At 33.0% G+C, this 27175-nt stretch overlaps 1 protein-coding gene across 1 annotated transcript in view; it reads right to left on the minus strand.

Moving 5' to 3' along the window:
• Positions 1–27175, minus strand: part of LOC117125373 (fibrillin-2-like) — an 80792-nt gene that overhangs the window by 39975 nt on the left and 13642 nt on the right. Inside the window, exons 4-5 of the mRNA XM_033271864.1 lie at positions 24140–24322; positions 8882–8938 (exon numbers count right to left, since the gene is read on the minus strand). Coding sequence (XP_033127755.1) covers positions 8882–8938; positions 24140–24322 — 240 coding nt within the window. The remainder of the gene's footprint in view (positions 1–8881; positions 8939–24139; positions 24323–27175) is intronic.

The following is a 27175-nucleotide window of genomic DNA, read 5'->3' on the forward strand; positions in this document are numbered from 1 at the left end:
CCTCTTTTGATACAGAAGGCTGAAGAAGACCAGGAAAACGAACGGCATGCCAGCCAAATACAACGTCAACAAAGCGAAGGTAGTCTAGTTAATGTACTAAATTTGCTGAAGTTTTACCGGATGAAATATCTGGATGATAACATAATAGCCTTACCCAATATATATACTGTCTCTTATACACATCTAGATGTGTATAAGAGACAGTCATTATGTAATTGGTTTGTGGTTAGTTAGCCTGTTCTTGTATACCAGTCTTATATTCCTTAAGCTAAGCTGAGGGATTGGCTGAGAGGTATCGTTCCTGCTTCTTGTGCAGCAGACCCCGGTTCAAACCCACCCAGCGTCAGTTTTTAATTGGCGTCTGATTGCTTGGCTCCTCGAATAACCCTCATATTAAGGGCTTGCCAGGTTAAGGACAATGTTTGTATCCGTATGTGTCTGTTATGTTGTAGTCAAGTTGGGTGGTACTGCACTGCAGCTGCCGTGGGTCTCCAGGGGCCCAGCCCAATTTCCGATTTCCTATTTAAATGACGAATAAAGAATTATTATTATTATTAAGTCTTTTCAAAACCAATAGATTATATAAAAAATAACATCTGCACTGTATAACTACATTTCATTCAGATTAAATAGTAAGAATTGGAAAGTCCAAGTTATATTTAAAATCATAATACTATAATACACAAATATAACTCTCTTCCAAACCCCCACCACACCACATCCCTTCACAAGCAGTCGGCAAGGCAACCCATGATGCAGTGCTACAATTTGCTGTTTAGTGTAATGTCACTGACCTTATTTACTTCCGCATCTCATCCAATTGAGAATGGACCGGATTGAAATTATACTCTACCTATTATTCTATTCATGATCGTGTAATTACTTTGTTTTATGGTCACTTGGCAATCGTCGTAAAATCCTCACCCTTCACCTCTGCCCACACCTAACAGTAAGTATTGTCTAGCCTGGATGGCAAATATAGGTGGTACAGTCTCAACAAACAGGGAATACATAAGACTGAAGTTACATGCAGGTCTACCTCTAATTAAAGACCCCTCAAATTGAAGATCACCTCCAATTAAAGTCCACTTTTCTGTGGTCTGAAATTAACAAATGTTTTTAATCTATATTATTCTAATTAGAGACCATAAAGCTACTAAAGATCATCAAAACCCATCCCAGAAGTGGTCTTCAATTGGAGGGAAACCTGTATTTCTGAATAAATACTAAAGCTCTGGTTATTTTTAGGCTTCTAGTGGCTAGGGATTAAACCTGTAACACTATAATCTTAGGATGAGTACCATGAATACTAATCATTAATTAAAACTACATTTAATAGTATCTGCCAGCTTCCAGTTCATTTTACTTCTCTTCATTGACTACCGGTACTCTTCAGAAGGAAGTAATTTCGGGGTGAATTTCCTATCAAGATTGTATCATTTTGTCTGAGACGGTTTACCGTTAGGCTTGATGTTATAAGCTACATCAACCAACTACTGTATACAATTGTTTTTTTTTCTCTTGAAGGACTGTATACAACTTTATTTCTTATAAATGTTACAACATACCATCGCTGCAGTTATGAGCCGGTTCAACCTAAATGGTGCTAAATTGTGTTTCTGAACGTGTATTAGAAACGTTTTTTCACCCTTATAGTGTGGTCCCTAGTGTCATTTCGCGAGATAGGCTTGCCCAAAGCAATTTTATTGCATTTTCCGGATATTTTGGGTATGCTGAATCCAAAAATGCAAGGGTCCATTTTTTTCGGTAACGTCTTGGCCGCCATATTGGAATTTCAAAATGGCTGCCATTTTAACAATAAAAATGACTATAACTCTACTATTAAAGCAGATATTGACATAATTTCAAGTGCTAACCCTATGTTTTAAATGTCAACCTATTTGATTTTAATATTGTCATAGACCATAGATGGCGGCCATTTTGAATTTCAAGATGGCCGACCGTTTTTTAACACTGAATCTTTCTGGAAAACAGGTATTTCAATTATCATGGTGTTTACAACAATATAAATTACAGTGCATGCCTCAACCCTGTGCCTACATAGCCAATTACACACAGGGCGTTTATGGACGAATCCATTTTGTGCTCAAGGGGTATGTTTAAAATAAATAAATATAAATAAATTCAGGAAGAAATCACAAACCTTACAGAAAGGCGGTATATCAACAAATGAACTATAAAATATACACAAATACATATATATGTGACTTAAACTTGCCTGTATAGTAAACATGACAATACACGCAGGGCATGTATGGGTGATTCCATTTTTCCTTGAGGGGTAAGTTTAAAATATATTAATATATGCATGATACTTAAGCTTATAGAGCACACAATTAGGCGTCCAGGATGAGTTTAACCGCTACCAATGTAGATACAGCGTCTTTGTTACTGGATACACACAGGCACCCTGTTAGGCAGTGTGTTCCACCTCAGGATATACCTGTGGCTGCACTACCGTGCACTGCAAAGAGAACGGCGCCGATTAAAGTATACAAACAAGGAATGAAGGAGTTTAACTGGAAGTGTAGTATGAGTATCATTATTGTATAACAGAAGGGAAAAACCAACGGCGGCGGCGAAAGGAACGTTTTTAAAAGTGGGGGGGGGGGGCATTTCATAAGGCCGAGTATGCGAGCGAAGCGAGCATCTAGGCTGGGGGCCAGGAGGCCGCCAAGGGCCCTCGGTGGGGTGTCCAGGGGCGAAGGCCCCTGGAAGCTACGAATATTTTACGAAGTTTGGTGAATTTTATTGGCATCAAGCTACTGTAATATGATTTCATATTTGTTGTATTTCCAGTGGCGGATCTAGTAATTCGAAATAGAAGGGCCCAGGGAGGGTAATTTCACAGATAGAAGATCTATACTACCTCAGCCCTACCATGGTTGGAGCTGATATAAGAAAATTTGTGATTATGGCACCTCCAGATGGCCAGAAATTGCACTTCCAGACATCAAATTTGAATATAATTATCTTTAAAGCTCAATTTTATATTGAACAATTTAGGAGGGTGGGGGCGGGCCGGCTGGGTCCCCTTGAATCCGCCACTGGGTACTTCAGCAGATGGAGGATCTATACCACCTCAGCCCCGCCATGGTTGGGCTGAAGTAAGAAAATTTGTGATTATGGCACCTCTAGATGGCCGGAAATTATACTCTTAGACTTTAAATTTGAATATAATTTTCTTATATCTCCATTAAAAAAAATTGAACAATTTAGCCTCCCCCTCCCCTTGAATGCGCCACAGATTTCCGAACAAAGTCGAAGTCGAGATTGCTTCCACGACCTCAATAAATTATTTATTGTGAGGGTTATCCTTGATATGGGTTCCCCAACGGAAACTTCACTTTTCCCCCGATGGATAAAAATTACACTTGTATGTAGCTCAGAAATGAGTCGAAAATAGAAATAGAGGTGTTCCAAGGAGAGTCTTGCGTAAATAAAATGTCCACCCGCCTCAGTCCCACAACTGTTGGAAAATTATGATTATGGCACATCTAGATGGCCGGAACTGGCACTCTTAGATTAAAAGTTGAATACAATTTTGTCTGTTTTCTCCATATTTTTTTTTATAATTTTGAAAAAAAAAAATGGGATGGGGTCCAGTGCTGACTGGGTTTCCCATTGAATCCGCCACTGTTCAATATAACACTTGACATAGCCTACATTTTGTTTCACAAAATGATTAATTCCTAATGTCAAGCCAAAGATTTTTTTATTTAAAATATTTTCTTTTTACTCAATACAGTTTTTACCACCTATAACACATTAACTACAGTGTACTGTACTGTAAATTCTGTACCGGTACTTAAACTTCAGACAACTTTATTTTCAAAAAGTGGCCTAATAAGTATCTTACTGTTTTCGTTAAATTAGAGTTTAATTGTGGTTATATAATGCTAGTTTGAAGGTTTACTGTAAGCCAATCAGTTACACTTACTATACATCTTCGTGGTCAGCATAAAGAGCACTAGAACGTCTAAATGCCTAAATACAGAATTTACGAACGCAGGCGATTTTTTCTGCATGCTCGAGGGTGGGATTCAAGGAAACTTTACAGACGCACGTATACAGACGTCAATCGACATTGGTTGCCCAACTCAAAAAAGAACTCGTAGTGTTCGTTAGAAAATGAAAAAAAAAATCTATGTTTTATAATAATAATAATAATAATAATAGGTCAATTTATAAGGCGCAAATAAACAAGGTGTAAGCACGAAATAACAATAATAATAATAATAATAATAATAATAATAATAATAATAATAATAATAATAGCATTGCAGCGTTCGTAAAATGTTTGTCACTGGTGCTGGTAACAGTCACAAAAGTGGGGGGGGGGAGGCCTGCCCCCCCCCCCAGTAGAAAAAGTGTGTGGGCTAATGGCCCCTCTGGCCCCCCGCTTTCGCCGCCATTGGGAAAAACCAATGAAATGGTGATACAGTAGTTCTGGAAGATTATTCTCATTGTTTACTTCGATTCAACGTCTTCCGTATCATCCCCTATCAACTACTGTATCACCATTTCGTTGGTTTTTCCCTTCTGTTATTCAATAATGATACTCGTTTACTACACTTCCAGTTAAACTCCCTCATTCCTTGTTTGTATACTTTAATTGGCGCCGTTCTCCTTGCAGTGCACAGTAGTGCAGCCGCATAAGGTTGGAGTTTAGATGCTTGGTGGTTAAGGTGCTTGATTTCCAATCCCAGAGTCCTGGGTTCAATTCCTGTCAGTGTTGCAGGAGTTTTTCCCACGACCAAAAACTCCACTCCCTAAATCTCCAATCCCTATATCCTGCCGTGAGGTTGAACATACGGTACTGTCTAACAGGGTGCCTGTGTGTACCCAGATGTAACAAAGACGCTGTTTCTACATTGGTGGTGGTTAAACTCATCCTGGATGCCTAATTGTGTGCTCTATAAGCTTTAAGTATCATGCATATATTTATATATTTTAAACCCCTCAAGGATAAATGGAATCGCCCATACATGCCCTGCGTGTATTATCGGGTATATCGTGCAGGTAAGTTTAAGTCACATGTATATGTATTTGTGTATATTTTATAGTTCATTTGTTGATAGACAGCCTTTCTGTATGGTTTGTAATTTCTTCCTGAATTTATTTATATTTATTTATTTTAAACATACCCCTTGAGCATAAAATGGATTAGCCCATAAACGTCCTGTGTGTAATCGGCTATGTAGGCACATGGTTGAGGCATGCACTGTAATTTATATTGTTGTAAGCACCATGATAATTGAAATACCTGTTTTCCATGAATATTTTGTTGAAAAACGGTCGGCCATCTTGAAATTCAAAATGGCCGCCATCTATGGTCTATGACAATAATAAAATCAAATAGGTTGACATTGAAAACATAGGGTTAACACTTGAAATTATGTCAATATCTGCTTTAATAGTAGAGTTATGGTCATTTTTATGGTTAAAATGGCAGCCATTTTGAAATTCAAATATGGCGGCCAAGACGATATTGAAAAAAATGGACCCTTGCATTTTTTGATTCAGCATACCCAAAATATCCAGAAAATGCAATAAAATTGCTTTGGGCAAGCCTATCTCGCAAACCTGTTTTTTTGGACACTAGGTTTCTCACTATTAGCCTTAAAGGAAAGGGTACACTCTGTCATCAAACAATTAATCATTGATAATGCCCTTTAGCATGTTGACTGCTAAGCATTTTTGACTAGTTTCATCCTATATGCCAAGGCATGAGGGGCACGACCATAATGAAAATCATTCCCATCAACGAATTTACGTGCAAATCCATAGTGGTATGTTCAGACAGGTGTGGACGTGAACTTGCATCCGTGACGCTCTGAGTTAACCCTGTCGGACGTGAGCACACGTCCCTGGCAGCGAACATGTTAATACCGATGTAAAAAATAATCGGCTCTGAGGGGTAGTATTTCACATCATTTAAACATACTACTAACACAAATAGACCTTATTCTGGATGAAAACTAAACATCATGGATAATGATCAGACATAACAGAATATGTTATGGTCATAAAGAAGAAATTCTAAGATGTACATATAAAACATGATACGAAAAGCCTGGGTGGACATTATAATAACAGCAGCAAATAGCAACCAAATTTTAAGCCACAGATTGTGTAGCAGATAGGTGAGGTGTATTATGATATACTACTTAACAATAAGCCATCAGGGACGAAAAATTTGCACTGATATCCTTCCAGAGGTCATACTATGTGACTGTACATATTATTGAGGGTATCAAATCAAACAAAATTGGCCCCATGGGGAACACCTGCACTGCTGACATGCACTTCTCCATGTGGGTCTGTTATGGTATTAACAGAGTTTTACCAAAAAAAAAAAAAAAAAGATGCTCAGGTAGTGTGTAGACCTGTTCTTTCTTGATATTAACAACCCCAGTTTTTAAGAGTCCCTGGAAGCAGCTGCAAGGAGCTGCTATTAAATACTAATTTACACTTCAAATCCCCAGGGTAATGCTTATATGGCCTTCATATTGACTTCTTGGAATGCATATAAATGAGGTTTGCCATCCCAAAACTAGCATCAGATTTTTTAAAAATATGAAAATTTATTTTTTAATATATTCATATTTTTCACATTATGAGCTTTAAAGCCAGGCTGCGGAGGAAGCATATTTGACGAAATAGTCTACAGCCAGATGATGAGATACAGATTTTGAATATTTAAAAACTTGGGGTAAACGGGCATAACCACCTTTTTTTTTACCTTCCCCCTCTCCCCCCGCCCCCGACAGTTTTTAAACATTTAAAAGTCTGTATGTCATTAACCGCTTCCGAGTTTATTTGTCAAATATGATTTTTGTGTCATAGAAAAATTATTTCAACAACTTATTAACCATATCCAAAGTTATGAGTTAAAGTATTATGGTTTCTCTGTACAAAAGTACACAATACTGCCCCATTCTTATGTTAATTACTCCAGTTGAACATGTAGCAACATTTAATATGCTAGTATTGGGATAGCAAGCATTTAAATGCTTTTATCCAACATTTATGATGGGTGGGTTCCAATAAGATTTACTCTGTCTATTGCAGATTTTCTTTTATTATAAGACTGCTTGAATGTTCACGAGGGCACATGCCTCCCAATTTGCCACTAAATTTGAAAATTTCAATGCATATACAGAAATACTCATTTATCTATTCTGAATATGTTGTGCCTCCTGTGTGGAAAATTCTTGGATCTGCCTCGCTATTGGTTGGTAATAATTAATCAAATAATCAATTAACTTTATAAAAGTTTAATGACAAATTATTATCATTGTATTATTATAAAGAATTCAATATCTATTTCCTAAAGAAACCTTGTAAGTTATCACTATTATATTATTATAATCATCATTCTATTTACTATTAATACCTGTATCATATGATATTAATAATAAATTGGAAAGTTATGTGAAAATTCTGGATCCACCCCCCCTACTGGTTAGTAATAATTAATCAAACAATCAATTAATCAACTTTATAGTAAGTTTAATGACAAATTATTATAATTGTATTATTATAAAGAATTTAATATCTATTTCCTATTGAAACCTTATAAGTTATCACTATTATATTATTATAATAATCATCATCCTATTTACTATTAATACCTGTATCATAAGATATTATCAATAAATTAGAAAGTTATGTGAAATTAGCCTAAAATATTACCATCAACTTAATTAATATAACAAAATTAGATGCTAATACCCTGTATTCTGGCTCAATGCCTATTAGAGCTTTGAGCCATGTAAATGATGCCAAAATGGATAAACAATGTTTTATAGACACACAAGGGACTTGCTATTTTAAAATTGAACTCATGTAAAATTAAATTAATTACAGCCTAGGACTATTATTTTTTTCTTATCATAATTATAATTTTATTTTGAAGTTCTAAACATTTAAGTAACATCCTTGAGAAGGTCTCAGTCTACCACTTCAAAATTCCCTCGCCTGATTAATATTTTTCTGGTCACATATTTTTTGCCAGTTACCAATTGTTGTATAATGTAATGCATTATTTAGTTTGACACATTTATGAGAGATTGTCTCCATGCTATAAATAAATCATAACATAAAAAAAGTCAGCTGTCTTTTGTGCTATTTAAAACCACAAATTACTGGCAAATGATGTGGTATTCTCGGTGTTCATGCTGAAGCGTTTGGATAGCTTTTAGTTCTTTGGTTAAATCTATGGATTTATTTTCTTGGCAATTTATAACTTTCTTTCAGAACACCTTTCATAATATTACTACAGCAGTGGATGAGATCAATGTTTAAATCTTATATTATTAGTTTTATTATTATTACTAATTACAGTATTATTAGTAATGTCAGACCAGAGAATTTTATTATGAACACTAACATTATTTAAATATTAAACATTAAAAAAAAAAAAAAAACAAAAATTCATAATAAAAAGTAAATAATTAATACCAGACTGTATTACACAGGTCTAACATACAAATAATAACAATAGAAACTGAATTAAAGCTGGTATTCAAAATCTAGATGTGAAAAAAAAATAAATAAAAAAGAAAAAAAAATAATCAATTACCAAAAACACCTTACAAGTTACAGGTTATTTTCGGGCATTTAAATTGTAAAAATTTCAGGGCCCCCCCACCCCTTTCAGACATCTGTGAACAATAATATTAATTATTGTTGACTTATATAGCGCATATTGTAGATTAACCTCTATGCGCTTTACATTATTACTCCCGGTCACTGGACCAAGCACCCCTGGTATGGACCAGTACACCGGGGTAACACCCTACTCATCTCGACAGAATTTGTACTGGGTTCTTTAAAGTGCACATGTAAAACTTACCAATACATCTTCTATGGGTGTCAGACTTGAAGCCTTTTGGACAGTTATGGACTTGACCTATGAGAATACACAAACATATTAACATTAACAAAGTTGAATAAAATGCCAAAATATTGAATAGGTCATTTAAAAAGATTACATAATAATGTTCAAATGATATGCAGATTAAAAAATAAAGTGTTTATTTTAATATTATAAGCCTTTTACCAATAAAAAATAATTATTTTGACCTGTATCTAATCGGAAGTTATTATTTAATATTTTTTATGGCTAATGTTTTAACTGGATTATCACATAATAATGCATTATTTGAGTATCAATATCATTTACATATTAATATATTTAATATACGCATGATTTCTTATCCAAGAAGACTTGTTCCACCTCCAGAAACCTCCAGAACCATAGGCAAGCGTGCCGTTCGTACCAGCGCCGATATTACAGCTGTATGTTGCGGCACCCAATAAAGAAGGATCGTACAAACATAATCAAGTAGACAAAAGGAAAAATATAAATAAATACACCTATAATCAATTTGTAAAACTTACCAATACATCTTCTATGGGTGTCAGACTTGAAGCCTTTTGGACAGTTATGGACTTGACCTATGAGAATACACAAACATATTAACATTAACAAAGTTGAATAAAATGCCAAAATATTGAATAGGTCATTTAAAAAGATTACATAATAATGTTCAAATGATATGCAGATTAAAAAATAAAGTGTTTATTTTAATATTATAAGCCTTTTACCAATAAAAAATAATTATTTTGACCTGTATCTAATCGGAAGTTATTATTTAATATTTTTTATGGCTAATGTTTTAACTGGATTATCACATAATAATGCATTATTTGAATATCAATATCATTTACATATTAATATATTTAATATATGCATGATTTGATTATCAATACTATTTGCATAGGCCTATCATTCATATGCATGATGACATGAATACTTTTGTGAAAGTGTTAAGCCCTGCATTATACAACTTCCTCTCTTATTCAGTAACTCTCAGTTCCGGCAATTCCAACATAGTCTATCACATTGCACATTACTATCGATACGTCATTTTCTGCCTGATATCACAATTTGCAGCATAAACGCATATTAATCAAATTGAAAATAATATGTTAATCCTGGATAAAGACCACCTGCAACCAGATTAGGGCGCCCTCGAGAAAAAAAGCATGACTACAGAGTAGAGCACCGTTTGAACATATGAGACCAGGAGACCGTCACAGTCAGTCCCTCGGAGTCTAAAGGTCTTTCCCGTATATCAGAGGCTTACGTGGCATTCAGCCTAATGAAAATATTCCTCAATCTGTCTTGCATTGGGTTCACAAGTTTCCTTTTTATCGGAGGCCTTACTCTGCGCTTTTTAGGTCCATGTAGTGTAATCTTAATGAATTCGTTCCTTCGATTCAGTCTTGGTTTTTACTATTCATACTTTATATTAGGCATTATTACAATGCATAAAGCCAAGCAGCAATATCTTAATACAAATTTTTCTCCATTTGAAATAATGTTAATAATAATAAAAGACTACTGATGATGATGATAATATAATGTTAACAATTATGAAATTTGAAGACAAAAATTTGGAACAGCCTTCATTACAATGTGAATATTTTTGTTTTTTTTTAATTTGAAGGGTCGGAAAAAATGCTTAATCATACAACCGTTGTTTGGAGACCTAGCACATTTCTCCGAAGATAATTTTTTAAGGTATATTCAGTGTACAGATAACATTTGGTGCTGGAGTCATTATAAAGGCAATTTTCATATTTGGAGGCATTAAGTTTTTTTCCCAAGGCATTACTACCTTATTTATTTTATTCCTTTAAAGAACTCAAAAATAAAGAATGCACAAGAAATTTTCTATAACATATAGGCCTAACATTATTACACTTTTATTTTGGTCACTGTTTGTATCAGCAGATTGGTAACTTAACTGGTTGGCAGCTCTAGACCTTAAATTTGAGGGTTCAATTCATATTTATATTGCCGAAAAGTATTTTTCAATTTTGGCAAGACTTAAATTTAAGACTAAATACATTGTTTAGCAAAACTTATTTTTTTAAAGATCATCAGATTGGGGTTATCAAAATTATTTTGCCAAAAGCATCTAGGCAGAGGAGAAAATAAAAATAAAATTGAATGTAAATAGTACAGTAATGAGACTGATATATGCTTTTAATGTATATAGGTAAGGAAGAAGTATACCTTATTTTTGGAGATTTCAGGAGAGCGGAAGAGGTAATAAAATATATCCTTTTTTTTTTCTAAAATTTCAATTTTTGGTGGCGAATGGTTCGCTAGCTGGACAAAAACATAATTTTCACTTTTATTCGAAATCACCATTATTGGAAGACGAAGGGTTTGCTAGACAAGGTATAAAAAAAAGTTGTCACCTTTAATGTTATTGTCATATTTTACTTCAAATCAAATACTACTTTAGATAACAAGTAAAATTGTGTTATTCAAATTCTAAATATGCTGGAGCTTTGTCACTTGAACGCAAACAAAGGCCCCAGACAGCCCACCCAGCCTAAGTGAGACAATTCAAGCACCCCCTTAAAATATTGATATCTCCATCATCGGTTCAAGCCAATTACTAGCTGCATGGATATGGAACATTTCCCCAGAGAGCTCATTATGTGTTTAATATGGAAGTTTAGTCCAATAAGCGGGGTAATAATGTGGAGAGCCAAGAAGGCTAGCAGAAATGTGATACTACATTTCAGACCAACAAACATTTGTGGCAAAGACAAGCCAAACTAGTCACTCGTCGCAAATCCTGTTTCAGAGATATTGGCCAAAACATGCTGGAATGTCAATTTTTTAAAAATCTTTTTTATTGCACTAAACTGACCTTTATACATTTATATATATGCTATGCCATAATTGTCACCATTTTTAATGCTAAAACATTAATATTTAACAATTTGGTGATTGTTTCTTCCTGAGAAATGCCCAAAATCATAAACTTTGAAGGCTGATTTCTCAAATATTGTTCTTTAAACACCTGTATGTTTAAACGTTTCTAACTCCTTAAGGAAATGTCGGATTTAAATAATTCTTTTACCATTTTATAGCTCTCATTTTACTGTTGAATGTTGTATTAATAACTAAAAATTGACTATGCAGCAAGTGACTGATTTGGCTTGTCGTTACCACATATTTAAATTTGCTTAAATAGTGACAGATATTTTTTTGTTCAAACACTTACTATTCAAGATTAAATATGATGTTTTAATTTTCTTCTCTATAAACTGTTTTCACAAATTTGACTAAGTAAATAGAGAACACTGTATACATAAATCCCAGTGCAGAAATTATCAAAATCTGATTAAGATGTGAAGACTGTTAACAAGTTTCACTTTATTCAAAGTCCTACATTTATGGTTGAGTAGAAACAGTATCATAATCTATATCCCTTTCAGTTTAACCAAGAACAGAAAAAACAATCCAAAGAGATTGCTTTGAGCGCATGATTTGAATATTTTTGGCACTGAGTATTGGGTGACATTGTATCATCAGCGTATTAGATGGAAAAAATTACATATCAGCTGAAATCATGGTCGAAGGAAATGAGAGAAATGAAGTTATGATTCCGTCTTTAATTTGATATCCGAATGCCTTGAAGGTATTGCTTCTGTTATCTAATATGCAGAGAAGAAATGTAGAAAGAAAACGAAGAAAGCAGCAAAGGTCTTGCCAAAATAATAGATTGATATTAATCTCTCTGTGGTTTGTGCACTAAACAATGGGACGCTTTAAACAATTTGTTACTGTTCTTTTACACTTGAGATCAACAACTACTATTTTGTAAAATTTATTGTGATTATTTAATTTGATATCCGAATGCCTTGAAGGTATTGCTTCTGTTATCTAATATGCAGAGAAGAAATGTGGAAAGAAAATGAAGAAAGCTGCGAAGGTCTTGGCAAAATAATAGATTGATATTAATCCCTCTGTGGTTTGTGCACTAAAATGGGACGCTTAAACAATTTGTTACTGTTCTTTTACACTTGAGATCAATAACTACTATTAAGTTTGTAAAATTTATTGTGATTATAATTTAAAATAAAATTGATAAATATTAATATTGAATATGAAATATTTAAATTAATATGAACATTTCTTAAATTAAAGATTGCTTATCAAATTTAATATTTTGGATATAATATTTAAATATAGTTTAAGTTACCTTTAGATGGAGAAAAAAACCCAATATATACATACAATATAATTTAAATTTACAATTAAAATTCTAGTGAAGCTGCAGATGTTCATGTTAAATTATTTAATTTTGTAAAAGTATATTAAATTTGAACATTTTAATGCAAAAAAAAAAACCAGATGCACGATTTCTAAACAATTGATCTGTTTTAATCAATGATGGCATTAAGATATTCAACAATAAAATTCATATTTAAATTAATATGTATAGTTATAACTATTTGCTTTCAATTAAAAATTAAACCAAAGAATATTACAATAAATAATGTTTTAAAATTCTTGTCAGACTTTTAATTAGTCAGTAATATATTTATTTATTTATTGAACTTTAGGTACTAGGTCCAAGGGTATGCCCAACAGTGAACTTAATCACTCTTCAAAGTGGCAATCCCATCAAAAGACAGCAAGGGTCTGTATGGACCAGTACACTTGGGTAAACCCTTCATCTTGTAAGATGTACTGGGTTCTTTAAAGTGCACGAGCCAAATTGTGTACACTGGGCCTACGGTTTATAGTCCTTATCCGAGGACTTGTTCCACCTTCAGAACCACAGACGAACGTGCCATTCGAACCAGCGCCGATATTATGGCTCAGCCATTCGACTTCGACTCACCATCGAAGATGATTAATAACTGAATTATTTTGATCTGTGTTTTCAAAGTTCTCAATTTAGTATAATGATCCTTATGAACAATTCAATGTATTAATGAGTTTTGAAGATTTTCCTAGATTTAGTGCAGACATACTGTACAGTATATCTTTTTTTTGCATTTTCATCTCACAACTTGCAAGATCATGGCGGAAGCTAGTCATTAATTGACAATTTCTCAAATCCCAGAACAAATTTTTTTTTAAAAACAATTCATGGATTTGTTTATAATTTTATAATGGATTTGTTTATAATTTTATAATTGGTATTAAAGTATTTCTTATAAATCATGACACAAAAAATAGTAAAAGTTAAAGACATTATATATCCACATATTCATTCATATATATATTTTTTATAAGCACATTTCTTTGCAGATATGAAGCACTTCTGTCCCTGGTCATTGGATCCACATACTTAAGTGTTGCTGCTGGTAATCAGCGCAGGAGCAAGCAACCCCACCAGGTACCCATTTATACTCCTGGGTGGAGAGAAGCAATGCAGATAAAGTGTCTTGCTCAAGGACACAAGCGAAATGCACAGTGAGGGATTAAAACCCCGACTTCAAGGTTGGGAAACCAAACCTTTCACGCTGCGCCAAACCGCTTCATATGTTAACCAACACTAAAGTTAACAATTAAAAATATTTGATTTTACAATAGTCATTTACAGTGCTATAACATGGCTCCATACATATGATCCAAATATATTTTTAATCACAATAGCCATTCAAAATGCACACAGAGCTAAACTCATAATGATTTAATCGTACCACCTTGGATAATTCATCAAGGAAAAAGAACATTTTACATCTCACATCTTTAAGTTGGAATAAGCTTATAAATATAACATTAACTTAGAAATGGAGTTTTTTTTTTATTCACAAAATTGTATTAGCTTATTATTTTTTACATTGAATTTTCTTTTGTTTTGTTTGTTGTTTTTATACTATTTTGATGGTTTGTTGGTTACTGTACCACTTTGGAAACCAATACACAAGTACTGAAAGTCCTGCGGTCTAAAGAAAAAATATAAATAAATAACCAGTGTTACTTAAGGTGAATTTCTATTAGAGATTCAGAGGAAGCCTGGGCAAACTGGTGGTGTCTGGGGGAAAGAACTCTTGTGAGGTCAGGGGACAAAGCGCACTGATAGGAATAGTCCACCGTAGTTTAATGATGGACAGTGTCAGCCATGAGCTGGCTTGTCTAACTCAGATCATATGAAACTCACAATCTCATGAAAGTCATCTTTGCATAGGAAACTACAGCAGATTGCTAATAGTCAAATCGCTCAAAGTAGGCCTACTGTATATATACTGACCAATAAGCCACGAGTTGGCTTGTCTAACTCAGAGCATATCAAACTCATAATCTCATGATAGTCATCTTTATATAGGAAACCACATTGCTATTAGTGAAATCGCTCAAGATAGGCCTACTGTATATAATTATTGATCAATAAAATATCTTGTAGGAAAACACATTTATATTATGCTACTATAGTTGTTTTTAATATTTATATATAAATTTCTTTAGTTACAATATTCATGAAGATTCTTCATATGTAATTATATTTTTTGACTTTTAGATAATAAGCTTAGTCCTACTTTTGTCTGTAGAACAATGATTAATACTAAAACAGAAAGGACCTTGGAGAATAGGCCTAGTGCGGACATTTATATTCAACAATTATTCAATAAATGTGCACGCTACTGTAGTCTCTGAAGTCTTCCCTGTTTCTATTAATCACAAATCTACATTTATATTCACAATACTCATTTTACAGTCTTTCATGAATCCTCAATCATTTTAGTTCAACCATTAGATACATTCACAATAATCAGCTATAGTCTTTCATAGAACTCTTCATTTTTGCTCAACCATTAAATCAATCAAAATAACTTGTATATAGCACCAAATTCCATCATATGAATTAATGTTGGCTCTAAATGACAATAGTATAACCATTGGTGAAAGGCCCTGCACTGAGGGAGGGGGGGGGGGTGGGGGGGGGGGTGCTCAGCTGTCAGGCCCCAATGACAAGGGCCTCAAGGTTGCACGGCAAGGAGCAAGTCAGGGTAAGGAGACAATTTCCCCAATACTATGGTCTATTAAGTAATTAGATGTCTAATTTAAATAATTAAAGTGTAGTTATTCAAAATAAGATATTTTTCATTACTCTTTTAATCTATTTTAACACTAGTGAGGTCTACGGGTTAAGTAGGAGCCTAATAGAATTGTGCAACAGGGCATAAGGGGGGGGGGGTCATGGGCGAATTCACCCAGAAGCTATGGCCTACAGTAGGTATTTAGATGTTAAATTTACATTATTATTTTGTCCCAAATGAATAACATTGTATCAATAATCTTATCATGAGTATTTTTCTAGCGGCCCGGGCCATTATGAGACCTGGGCCCCAAGGCTCTTCTCCCAGCTGTCCCACTCTCAGCCCTATCGCTCATACAACTTCAAATTGAAATTAAGACATCAGACGCGACTTGTAATCTGGGGACAGATGTGGCTAGCAGCTTGCAGCTGACACCTGGGAAAATATTGTCACAGTACCCAAAGTAACCATGCTACACACTGTACTCAATTTACAAATATTTATCTAGTAGAAATACGACTGTGAAATGAATTAAATTCCTAAATTGAATTCAGTTACATATTTTACAAGTTTCTATTTTAAAATCAATTTGATTTCTATTTCAAGTTCAAATAATAACACATGTATTTTGCACCTGCATTTACATTAAATACACGACTGCGTATTGAATTAGTCCGTCTCGGTCACATGTGACTAAACTTGGCTGATACTGCACATCTCTATCCCATAACTTGATCTAGTATACTTGATTTAATTTTAATCCAACGGTGAACTGGAAATTGGCAATTACATGCTACAGATATATCATAGACAGACAATAAACAAGGATATAAAATATGTAACAAATGGGTAAATAATAAAAATGTAAATAAATAATCAATAGTAAATTAAATTTATAAATTTATAAATATTCAATGAATTTTATCTGGCTTCAATAAATATTTACATAGATACTTAGTTAATTCTAAGCCTATGATATGGAAAGAGCTATTATATCCAAAACATAACTGGAAAATTACCAATTGACTATCTTAATAAAGTATATAGATATATATAAAAAATTAATATTAAATTTTATAAATAAAATAATTTTATAAATAATAAAAGTAAACATTATCACAAGTATGAAAAAAAAGAATATAAATTCAAGGTTTCACTCTACATTATACACAAAGGTGAACATTCATATACTACAGTATAGTACTACAACACTAAATATGAGTAATCAGATTCATTTTTAATAAATTTAAATGCTTTAAGCTTACAGACAGCCTTATTTTGTACTATTATCCATTAAATACAGCAGAAATTAAAACCCAAGTAATCCATTTACAATTCGGGATCTAATGTTTGGAAAGTCATCCATCCTAATGGAATAGAGTCAAAGTACAATTCCCATGAGTTGATGTCACAATTAAATTTGAGCCTGCTAATTTTCAATTCAATTTCAGAATACAAAAATAAATATTTTAAGGATAAAACATTACAACGAAGTACAGAAACGAACACTTCTATTGTAGTACCTAGCAACTAAACTATCATACCAATACATTTAAATATGTAAACATCCTAGATTCTCAATTTGGAGTGGTAGTACTTCACCATATTAGCCTATATATGTGTCATTCATCAAGCTAATTGACATAGATTTAAATTGGCCTCATTTCCAATTCAACCCTCCATCGTCAGAGGACCAAACATAATCCACAGATATCAGTGATAACAGCGTCAACATGACAAATTTAGACGTGACAAACACGCAAACCTTCACCAAGCTTAACAAACCTGCTATATATATATATTACATATGCTATTCTGGTCCTCTCACGTTTCTCTGGTTAATAATAAACTTCACCTTGTACCAACATTAATGTGTAGATTTAAAGTGTGCATGAACAGTTAATAGCTATACATACATCACATTAATATATTTAGATTTAAAATGTCGGTGGGTGAGTCCATTTTATTCCTGGAATAGTTCACACGCTTTCTCACAGGCCTTGAGCGAACGAAATGGACAGGTAGATTATTTAACAGATATGGGCCAAGTAAATTGATCACATGAGCATGTGGGACTGGTACACCTTTAATCTACAATTGTACAGTATATCAACCACGAGATAGATGACTGATGCATTTTTAACTTGAATCAAAGGCTGGGATGAATTACATTCATATTCTTCAGATGCCTAATTGTGTAATGTATCAAATATGTTTAGAAATATATGCCAATTTTTGTCTAAGTTCAGCCACATGAAAACAAAGTCATTATCTTTATCACATCCGAACATTTTACTTCCTTTTTTTTCTATTTCCACTTTCTATAAAATAGTATTAAAAACTCATTTTTTCAAAGATCCCAAAAAACTTTGAATACCACAAGAACATCAAAAACAAGGTTTAAATTTGTTGACCATATGGGGCTTGCCATGCCAAAAACAGCATTAGTGACAAAAACACGACTTTTAATACATACACATTCTCCACATTATTAGCTTTAAAATGATGGGTGACGTTTTCTGGAATCGATTTACTTTTTCCAAAGTTATGAGTAAAAGTACTATGGCTTCTCTGTACAAGAAGTATACAATACTGCAACATTTTTATGCTAATAACTCAGTTTAACAATTAGGGATGGTATGCTAGTTTTGGGATGGCAAGTGTCAATTACTTTAAAAGCGCCCTCTATTGAGATATTTGTGGGTATGACACTGATCAACACCAGATAACAATTTAGTTTGTACGCTGGAAACAATTTGAATACAGAGACAAAGAACCTGTCTCATGATAACGCATTAAATGCAATCCACATGAACGCCAAAGAGTTAGATTATCATTGATGTACAGTATCTGTTATATTTGAGCAACAGTATACTTTATCCCTTGGCTTTTCCCCTTAGATCTGTCCATCGATTGATCCTTAGTTGACATCAATTCTTATATGATAAACACCTTTTCTATTCTAGTGAAAGAAATAACACTGTAACTTGTCAATTCTTAAAACAGTCAAAATCCAATGGTGGCCATAAGCAAAGAAAAGTATAGAATAGACGGGAAAAACGGATGGGAAGAGGCCACCAGCAAGAAAATGATGATGTTGGATGCCATCTAAAACAGACAGCATCGTACAACACAGGCTGAGGTTAAATGCTGATGCAATAGGTCAAGTCTAGGACAGTCGTAGAATATTGAACATGTTTAAATATTCTCTCGATCACCTAAAGACTGTCCATGATGATAAACCGCGTCGAGTTGCATCGTACAACTCCTTCTGAGTTGGGCTTTAGGATTGAAATAAACTGCAAAATTCACAATGACAATGTGTTCCAACAAAACATGGTAAGATTCCCTAAAAAGTTTTGATAAGTCTGTAGGGCTTACTCATCCTTCCATTATAAATACAGTATAAACATCCTGGTTTTCTTTCTGTGATTGGCTATAATACAATTATATCCTCACACAAAACATGATAATATGAAAAGAGCTTTAGATTTATGATTTAAAGATTCCTCATTGATTGGAACATTCCATCTTTCACTTCATGAAGATGCCTCATTGAATGGAACATTCTATTTTCCAGCTCATGAAAATGCCTCATTGAATGGAACATTCCATCTTCACAGTAGGACAGCCGATAGACGATTTGTCCGTTATATCGCGATTTTTCGATCTTACTTCCGCATTTGCTTTGCGCAGCGCCACCTATCGTTTCAAAGCGTAACCACGTTTTAGCGTCGCTTAGCAAAATTGCACATGAAAATAACTCATTGAATGGAAGATTCCATCCTTCACCTCATGAAACATTGAATAGAACATTCTATCTTTTGTCAATATTTGAACAATATTTTCCAGAACTTTGATGCAGAAACTCATGTTGAATTTGTAATGAAGCAGGTGGCACTATCTCAAGTAAATGAAATTCACATTTAAACTTACACCTTCATATTTGTAATATCCGTTTGCAAATGAACGTTAATTTTCAGGTTTTCTAATTGTTTTATCAAATATTGCAGGGTTGTCTGAAGTAAGAAAAAAAATGTTTGTTTTACAAAGTTTTCACATGAGGCAGACCTAGTGAGCCTGTTTTAATTTCCTCTTTTTGCCTTAATTACCGAAAACTGCAACTTGTACAGCGTTGTTGCTAATAGCTGGATGTCCATCAATTATTAAATAGACTCAACAATGACAAAAAATAACAAATATATCAAATATAGGAATTTATGTAGGTACTAAGATTTATTATACTAATAATATGATAAATACTACCTAATTTTATTATTTCATTTACCAATACTATTCCTTAAAATTAATCCATGTTATTATTGATATACAACCATTAAAAACATAATTTGTTACCATGGTTTCTCCAGTTCCTAAATATTTTATGAATGCGACAGTTACAGTGGCGTATCAAGGAATCTTGAAATGGGGAGAGGGGGATGTGAAGGTGGAGTGGGGATTGATGATTAAGTGAGGGGCGCTAGGTCACAAAATAAGGTCATGTGGGGTAAATTTTAACTACTTGAACATGATTTTTTTTCTTCGAAGGTGAGGGGGGAGCTTAAGATTTTTCATGTGCCCCACATATCCCCTAGCTACATCACTGGACAGTTACAGTAAACAACTAACATTTCTTGTCCTACAAATTGGTCTTGCTTGATCATGCCCCATTAGTTATTACTAATCCCTAATAAAACATTAGCCATTGGGAATAGTTCTACTTAAATCAATCAGCAAAAAATATGAATTTTCTTTGGTTTTAGGAAGTTCACCAAAGTAATTTTGATAAATAGTGGCTAAAAGACATCCTAGTTCAATCAGTGTTACCAATGATGGGTGAATTCCTGTAATAACCAGACATGAAATGAAGTCAACAGTGAACTTCAAAAATAGTTACTGAAAAAACAGATATTCAAAAAAGAAAGAAGGTTTTAATATACTGTACGTAAGTATGATAGAATTTAAACTTATCGGGCAGCTGAACATTAAATCAAAATATTAAACTGGAATATGGAGAACACTTTTATCAATGATGTACCATAAAACTTTGAATAGAAGCCCTGGGTATTTTTAGGACCCTTGAAATGGTTCATTTTTTCCAGATTACTTTTGCAAACAAAAGAGGGGACTTCTTTTCAAAATGAATGCTGTAAATATTTGGAATTGCTACCATACAGCATTGTCCCCTGTACATAAGTATGATAGAATTTTAATTTATCTGGCAGCTGAACATTAAATCAAAATATTAAACTGGAATATGGAAAAGGCCTTTATCAATTATATACCATAAAACTTTGAATAAAAGCCCTGGGTATTTTTTAGGACCTCTTGAATTGGCTTATTTTTTTCCAGATTACTTTTGCAAACAAAAGAGGGGACTTCTTTTCAAAATGAATGCTGTAAATATTTCGAATTGCTACCATTACAGCATTTATCCAACTATGGAATTCAAAATTTTGATTGTATTTTTTTTACTTTAAACCATGCTAAAACAATAAAATATTGTTGATACTGATGCGCTATCGTAATATCAAAGAAAACATTAGTCTGACTGTAAGTACTATCTCAAAAAAAAAAACCCATACCCTATCTTGATTAGAAGCTCATGGGTATATTCTTTAGACTAGAAATTGCAAATTGCAAGTGAAGTGCTGCGAAGAACAACTGCATATAAATGGTCTTCGAACAAAATTATTTATGCGAGTAAAGTGAAAATAATGAATAATAAAACTATAACAAATAATATGAGACACGACCCATTGTCTATATTAGAACACTTCTCATTGGGTAACAAAGTCGTAATTTTTCATTTTTGTCAAAAAGTGTCTATAGTGTGGTGAATTATGGCTTAGGTTTTTTTTAAATAAAGTTTCAAAAATTTCTATGTATGTGGAAAATGTAGTTGATTACCAAAGGTTACAATTTTTATTTTGAAGACTGCATAGTCTAGGAAGTGTACATTTTTTTATGGGGCAAGTTTCCAAGGGCGGGTTTTCTGGGCGAGTTGAATGCCAAAGAGTGTTGCCAAAGTGCAAGCCAGCGTGTTATTTGATCACAAGTGCGAGACATATCACAAGTGCGAGACATATCACAAGTGTGAGCCAGCGAGCCATGACGTCATGACAATAGATAGAGACGTTAGCCAGTTGTGTGAAGTATCGACTGAGATTTGTGGAGTACAATTCAAAAAACAACTATAGGTCTAATAATGAATTATTGTGATGTTAAATAGACAATGTTAGCTATCAAAGAGCAATGTTGTTTTTCATTGGGACCTTCGTCCCTTCAAGGCTAGGCCTATATACCATCCTAGCTAGTCTAGGCCTAGAGTAGGATAAGGCTAGCGCGACATGCGGACGTTGGTACGAGTATGTTAGTCTACAAACGTCGCCTAAAGTAATTGATTTTACCCGGCAGAACGAAAGAAGGAAACTCCGCTTTTCAGTCGTCTTAAGCGCTCGTTTTTTGACAAACAATGACCTTTCAGAGGTCAAATTGCTGTCGAGAATATGAATTGGCTGCTTTGCAGCAATTAAGTCCATTGGGCTTTCTATTCGAGGTTTTATTGTATAAATTTCACAAATATTTTTTTTTTAGTAAAACAACTGTCACCCTTAAAATTCAAACTTAAAAGCATCAAGTTAGCATTTGGTAAATACAACTGTATATGAAAAATCAAGCTGGCCTATAACAATGTGTAAGAAAAAAAATGTGAGCGGAGTATTTCATTGACTTAAATAAACTTTATAGAAAACACTAGTTTGTCATAACATCATTAGGTACAGCTGATAAAACTGATGTACCTGAGACATAAGCTAATAAAGCTAAGGTTTTCAATATTATTATTGTTATGCCTCTGCATTTAAAGCACCCACCTAAGTTCAATATAATAGGACATAACTACCTATTTGTCAGTTTTGAGTTGTATGATTACTAACACTACAGAACATACTTGCAAATTGAGGAATGGAACAAGCATTAACATAGTTTTGGAAACTATTTGTACACATAGTAAGTATGCTTTTTGACTTACTAGTTTCATTCAAATATAAACATTTCAAAAAAACATTTAATAACAACAAAGTTACTGTAAAATTACATATTATATGCTTAAAGGCAATAGAGTTTTGCTAAAGAATAATTTTTTAAGCAGACATTTGATTCTATTTCTTGAATTATGATTAAGATATAAAATAACAACCAGTCAAATAAACCTAAAAGTTTGCTTTTTTATGATAGAAAAATGTTAGTGCATTTTCAAATTGATCAATTATTCAATCAATCAATCAATCAATCAATCAATCAATCAAACAAACAATCAATCCATCCATCCATTCCATCAATCAATCACAAATCAAAACTACTGTATATCAGATGAAATTTGAAAAATGTACAGTAATATCTCCAAATTACGAACCTCTCATTTACGAACTCTTGATTTTACGAACCGAATTTGCAGCGATGACATCATTACGAACGATCATTTTTAACTACAAAAACACTTTAAAATGTATTTAAAAGTCTTCTGAAATAAGTTAAATTGTTACATCAGCTAAGAGAGAAAACATTCAAACCTACAGAGTTTCAAGCACGAAATATCAATCGGTTTTAGCCAAAATATATATTTCAGCTGTGCATGCTTGTTCAGGCATACTGTGCCGTAAAACTCACTTTTTGACCATTGGGGGGCTATTCGCATGGATTCGCAATCTTTATGAAAATAATAATATAACACTCGTTTTGGGCATTATATGGTCATGTTTTCATTCAGAAATCACTTCAAATGAATACTAATTTTGGCTTCTGTAAAGTATTATTTTGTTGGAGAAACCAGTAAAATCCAAGTCATATTTTGTGATAAAAATTTTTCTCTCATGGCAAGGCATAGGGTCTACCCTGTACTTCGTAGCGTACAGTAGGCCTAGCCCTACCCTCACCACATCTGAGATGCTGAACATTTGAATTCTCTGAATTACAAATTCTCTCATTAACGAACTCTGTTTGGACAGAGGTGTAAGTAATTGGGAGATGTTACTATACTAGTGATCTAATTGATACTAATCATACAATCAATCAATCAATCAATCAATAAAAGGAATTTGTCCATTGGTAAATAAAAGAAAATAACTGTAGATAAAAATAGGGTATAAATAAGAGTAAAATAGTAAACAAATACATAGATTAGGGGGAACGAAAGGGGGTAAAATAAAAATGGAATAATTTATGATTGTTCCAGAGAGCTACCTACTGTAAAAAGAGGTGCAACTTCTACATGGTGATCCAAAAGCCATGCCCAAGGAATTACAGCAGTCGTCCATAGTTGTGGTCATGTCTGTAAGGGGCGCAGCACAGTGACTGCCGGTGATTCTTCTATAGCACGGACCGGGGGCGGTCGGCTGTGACTGATATCGTGATGATATTTGTGTACCTCCTATGATACAAAGAATATACATAGAGAAAGAGACTCGGAAGAATAGATAAAGCGTGTTTGCATAAAATTAGAGAGGTCAACTTTGATTGGTTTTCAAGATTATGGTTTATCTAGATTACTTTATGGAATAATGTCTGAAACTGAACTGGAATATAGTAAATTATTTTGAGCATATAAGGACATGACAAAATTTGGTTAGGATTTTCTTATTTATCTTCACCTGGTAGAAAGGGAAGTCTTCCACATGAAAACCCCAACTCTCCCCCTCCCCCACAAAAAAAAGTAATATTCTTCAAACACTTTGCATTGAACATACCACAGCAAAACTGGGAGCAGAAATCCTGAATACTTTAGTTTTATTGGTGTAATAAGGGAGGGTATTGATGTAGGTAAACTTCAGTAAATATCAGTTTGCTGTCGGAAAAATTATGCATTTCTATTACAAAAAAATAAATAAAAAATAGGTCAGGGGTGTAAAAATAGACATTTAGAGGATGCTAACTATTATTTTTAAAATGACCTAATTAATATGCTCTTTATGGTAAATGTCAATATGATGCTTAGGGATTTGGTGAGTTGATTTTAATAGCAAAAACCAATTTGCACTTACAGGGATTGAACCAGGAAACCTGGAATTTCAAGGTAAGCACCATGGGCCGAAAGCTATTTTTAACTCCAATATTATTCTTATTATTAGCCATAATCTTATATAAAAATGCAATTTCATAGATAAATTTTGTATAATTTAAGTAAATAATTTTATTATTCTTATTATTAGCCATAATCTTATATAAAAATGCAATTTCATAGATAAATTTTGTATAATTTAAGTAAATAATTTTATTGATCAAGTACAATGCAATGTAAAGCTTTTAATATACCATCACTTTAAATTCTCTATAATAGTTTTTACATTATATTAATATTATAATGTATTAGGGTCTCAAAATGCATGTTAAACTATTATATGTAAAGGGAGTGAAAACAAATTGAAAATTGGAGGCAGTGAGAAAAGCTATGGAGCTGATGATGATGATGATGATAATGACAGTGATGATGACAGGGATGATAATTATGAGAAAACAGACTGGACTATACTGTAGATAATGAGGCCTAAAAAAATAAATTGTTTGTTTGCCCACTTTTTTTTTAATTATTAAAAGGGGTGGGTTGAAAAAGTTTTTTTTTTTTTTTTTTTTTTTTAATAAGATTACTCATTGATGGAATAAAAATAACACAGTTGGCATTTTGCAATGAATGTAGGCCTAGAATGGCAATATCTTACATCAGATAAAAACTTTAGACAACTCTGTAGCGCATCTGGCAAAAAATAATTATCATTTCACTCACATTTTTTTTTGGTAAAGAAAAAAAGCTAAAAAAATATTTTTTTAAATATTTTTGTTATGTCGCCCCTATTTTTTTCAGTGATATAGGGGCGGCTGTGGGAGGCAAACAAACATTTTTTTTTCTTAGGCCTGATGATAATGATGATGATAATGATGGTACAGTATAAAAACAAATTAAGTTTAATAATGATGATAAAATGATATTAGTAATAACAATGTTGCATCTTATGATGAACATAACATGATGTTAATTATGAGTTGGATGAGTCGAACATCACCCCATTCAAACTATTACAATAGTAATAGGCTTACCTTACCGCATTGTTCAATATTTACTTTATGGTATGAGTATAATTTTTATATAAATAACTTTATAGCCATGCAATTTTAGTTAGTAAAAATTTAAATCTTAGTTTTTTTTCTAAAGAAAGAATATCTATAGCAGATATTATTAGTAGGCCTCTATATAATAATGGCATTTTATATAATAGTACGTGATACTATACATGATTATACTGATTGTTTGGACATAACTGTACTATGATCCCTCGGGTGTATTCCATAATTAATGGTAAGGCTATAAATAATCAGTGCACTGGTAATAGTCTTGGGTGGGTGAGATAGCGTGAATAAAGCATTCTAACAAGTGATTGGACTTGGATTCGATCCCAGACCTTATGAATGGAAGCCACAGCTTTACCATTCCACCATATGCTGCTACATACCCACAAGCAATTCATCACAACACAGATGATCGATAAAATATTTATATAACATTGATAATTAGATTATAAATTTCTATATTAAATCCTATTGTAAAATAAGACAGATCTTTTTCTAATAAGAGACAAATCATTTTGTAAAAATTCATCCAATAAACAATTTGGGACATATGAATTTTTAAATCTTGGCAAAATAATTCCTAAATTGAACTTTCTCAACCTGGGACCTCTGCTAATATCCTAAATTCATAATATTATTAAAACATCATTTGTAACAATAAAACTACTTATATTACATTATAGAATGACACATGATATTATAATTGTAATAGCAGATTACCAAATGATAGCCAAGCAAACTAATGGAAAGGTGTTGACAACAACGTTGACGTACATTCATTGTAAACATGTGCATTAATTGAGTCTAAATCCTATGTAATTATCAAGATATATATATAGGATATTCAGAGGATTAAGAAATTTGATCTGTACTCTAAATCTTCAAAAAGGAAATTAAATAGAAAAACATCCACCTTGCTATAAATTAACGGAAATTTCTAATAACTACTTGAAAACTGCTCTGTAATTCAGATGGTAGAATGGTAGATTAAGGTCTATATCCAAATTGAACAATTTTAAATTTTGGTAAATGAATAAATATAAAACATGTTTTAACACACATCTTTTCCCATATCAGCTGGCACCCACAAATACTGTTTAGGCTAAAATTTGTATACTGTATGTTTTTTATGACTTTTGAAAGATCATGAGAGTGGTTTTAC

This window comes from Anneissia japonica, unplaced genomic scaffold (assembly GCF_011630105.1).
Source record: "Anneissia japonica isolate Jap-2015-1 unplaced genomic scaffold, ASM1163010v1 scaffold2003_len1103335_cov173, whole genome shotgun sequence".
Taxonomy (NCBI): domain Eukaryota; kingdom Metazoa; phylum Echinodermata; class Crinoidea; order Comatulida; family Comatulidae; genus Anneissia; species Anneissia japonica.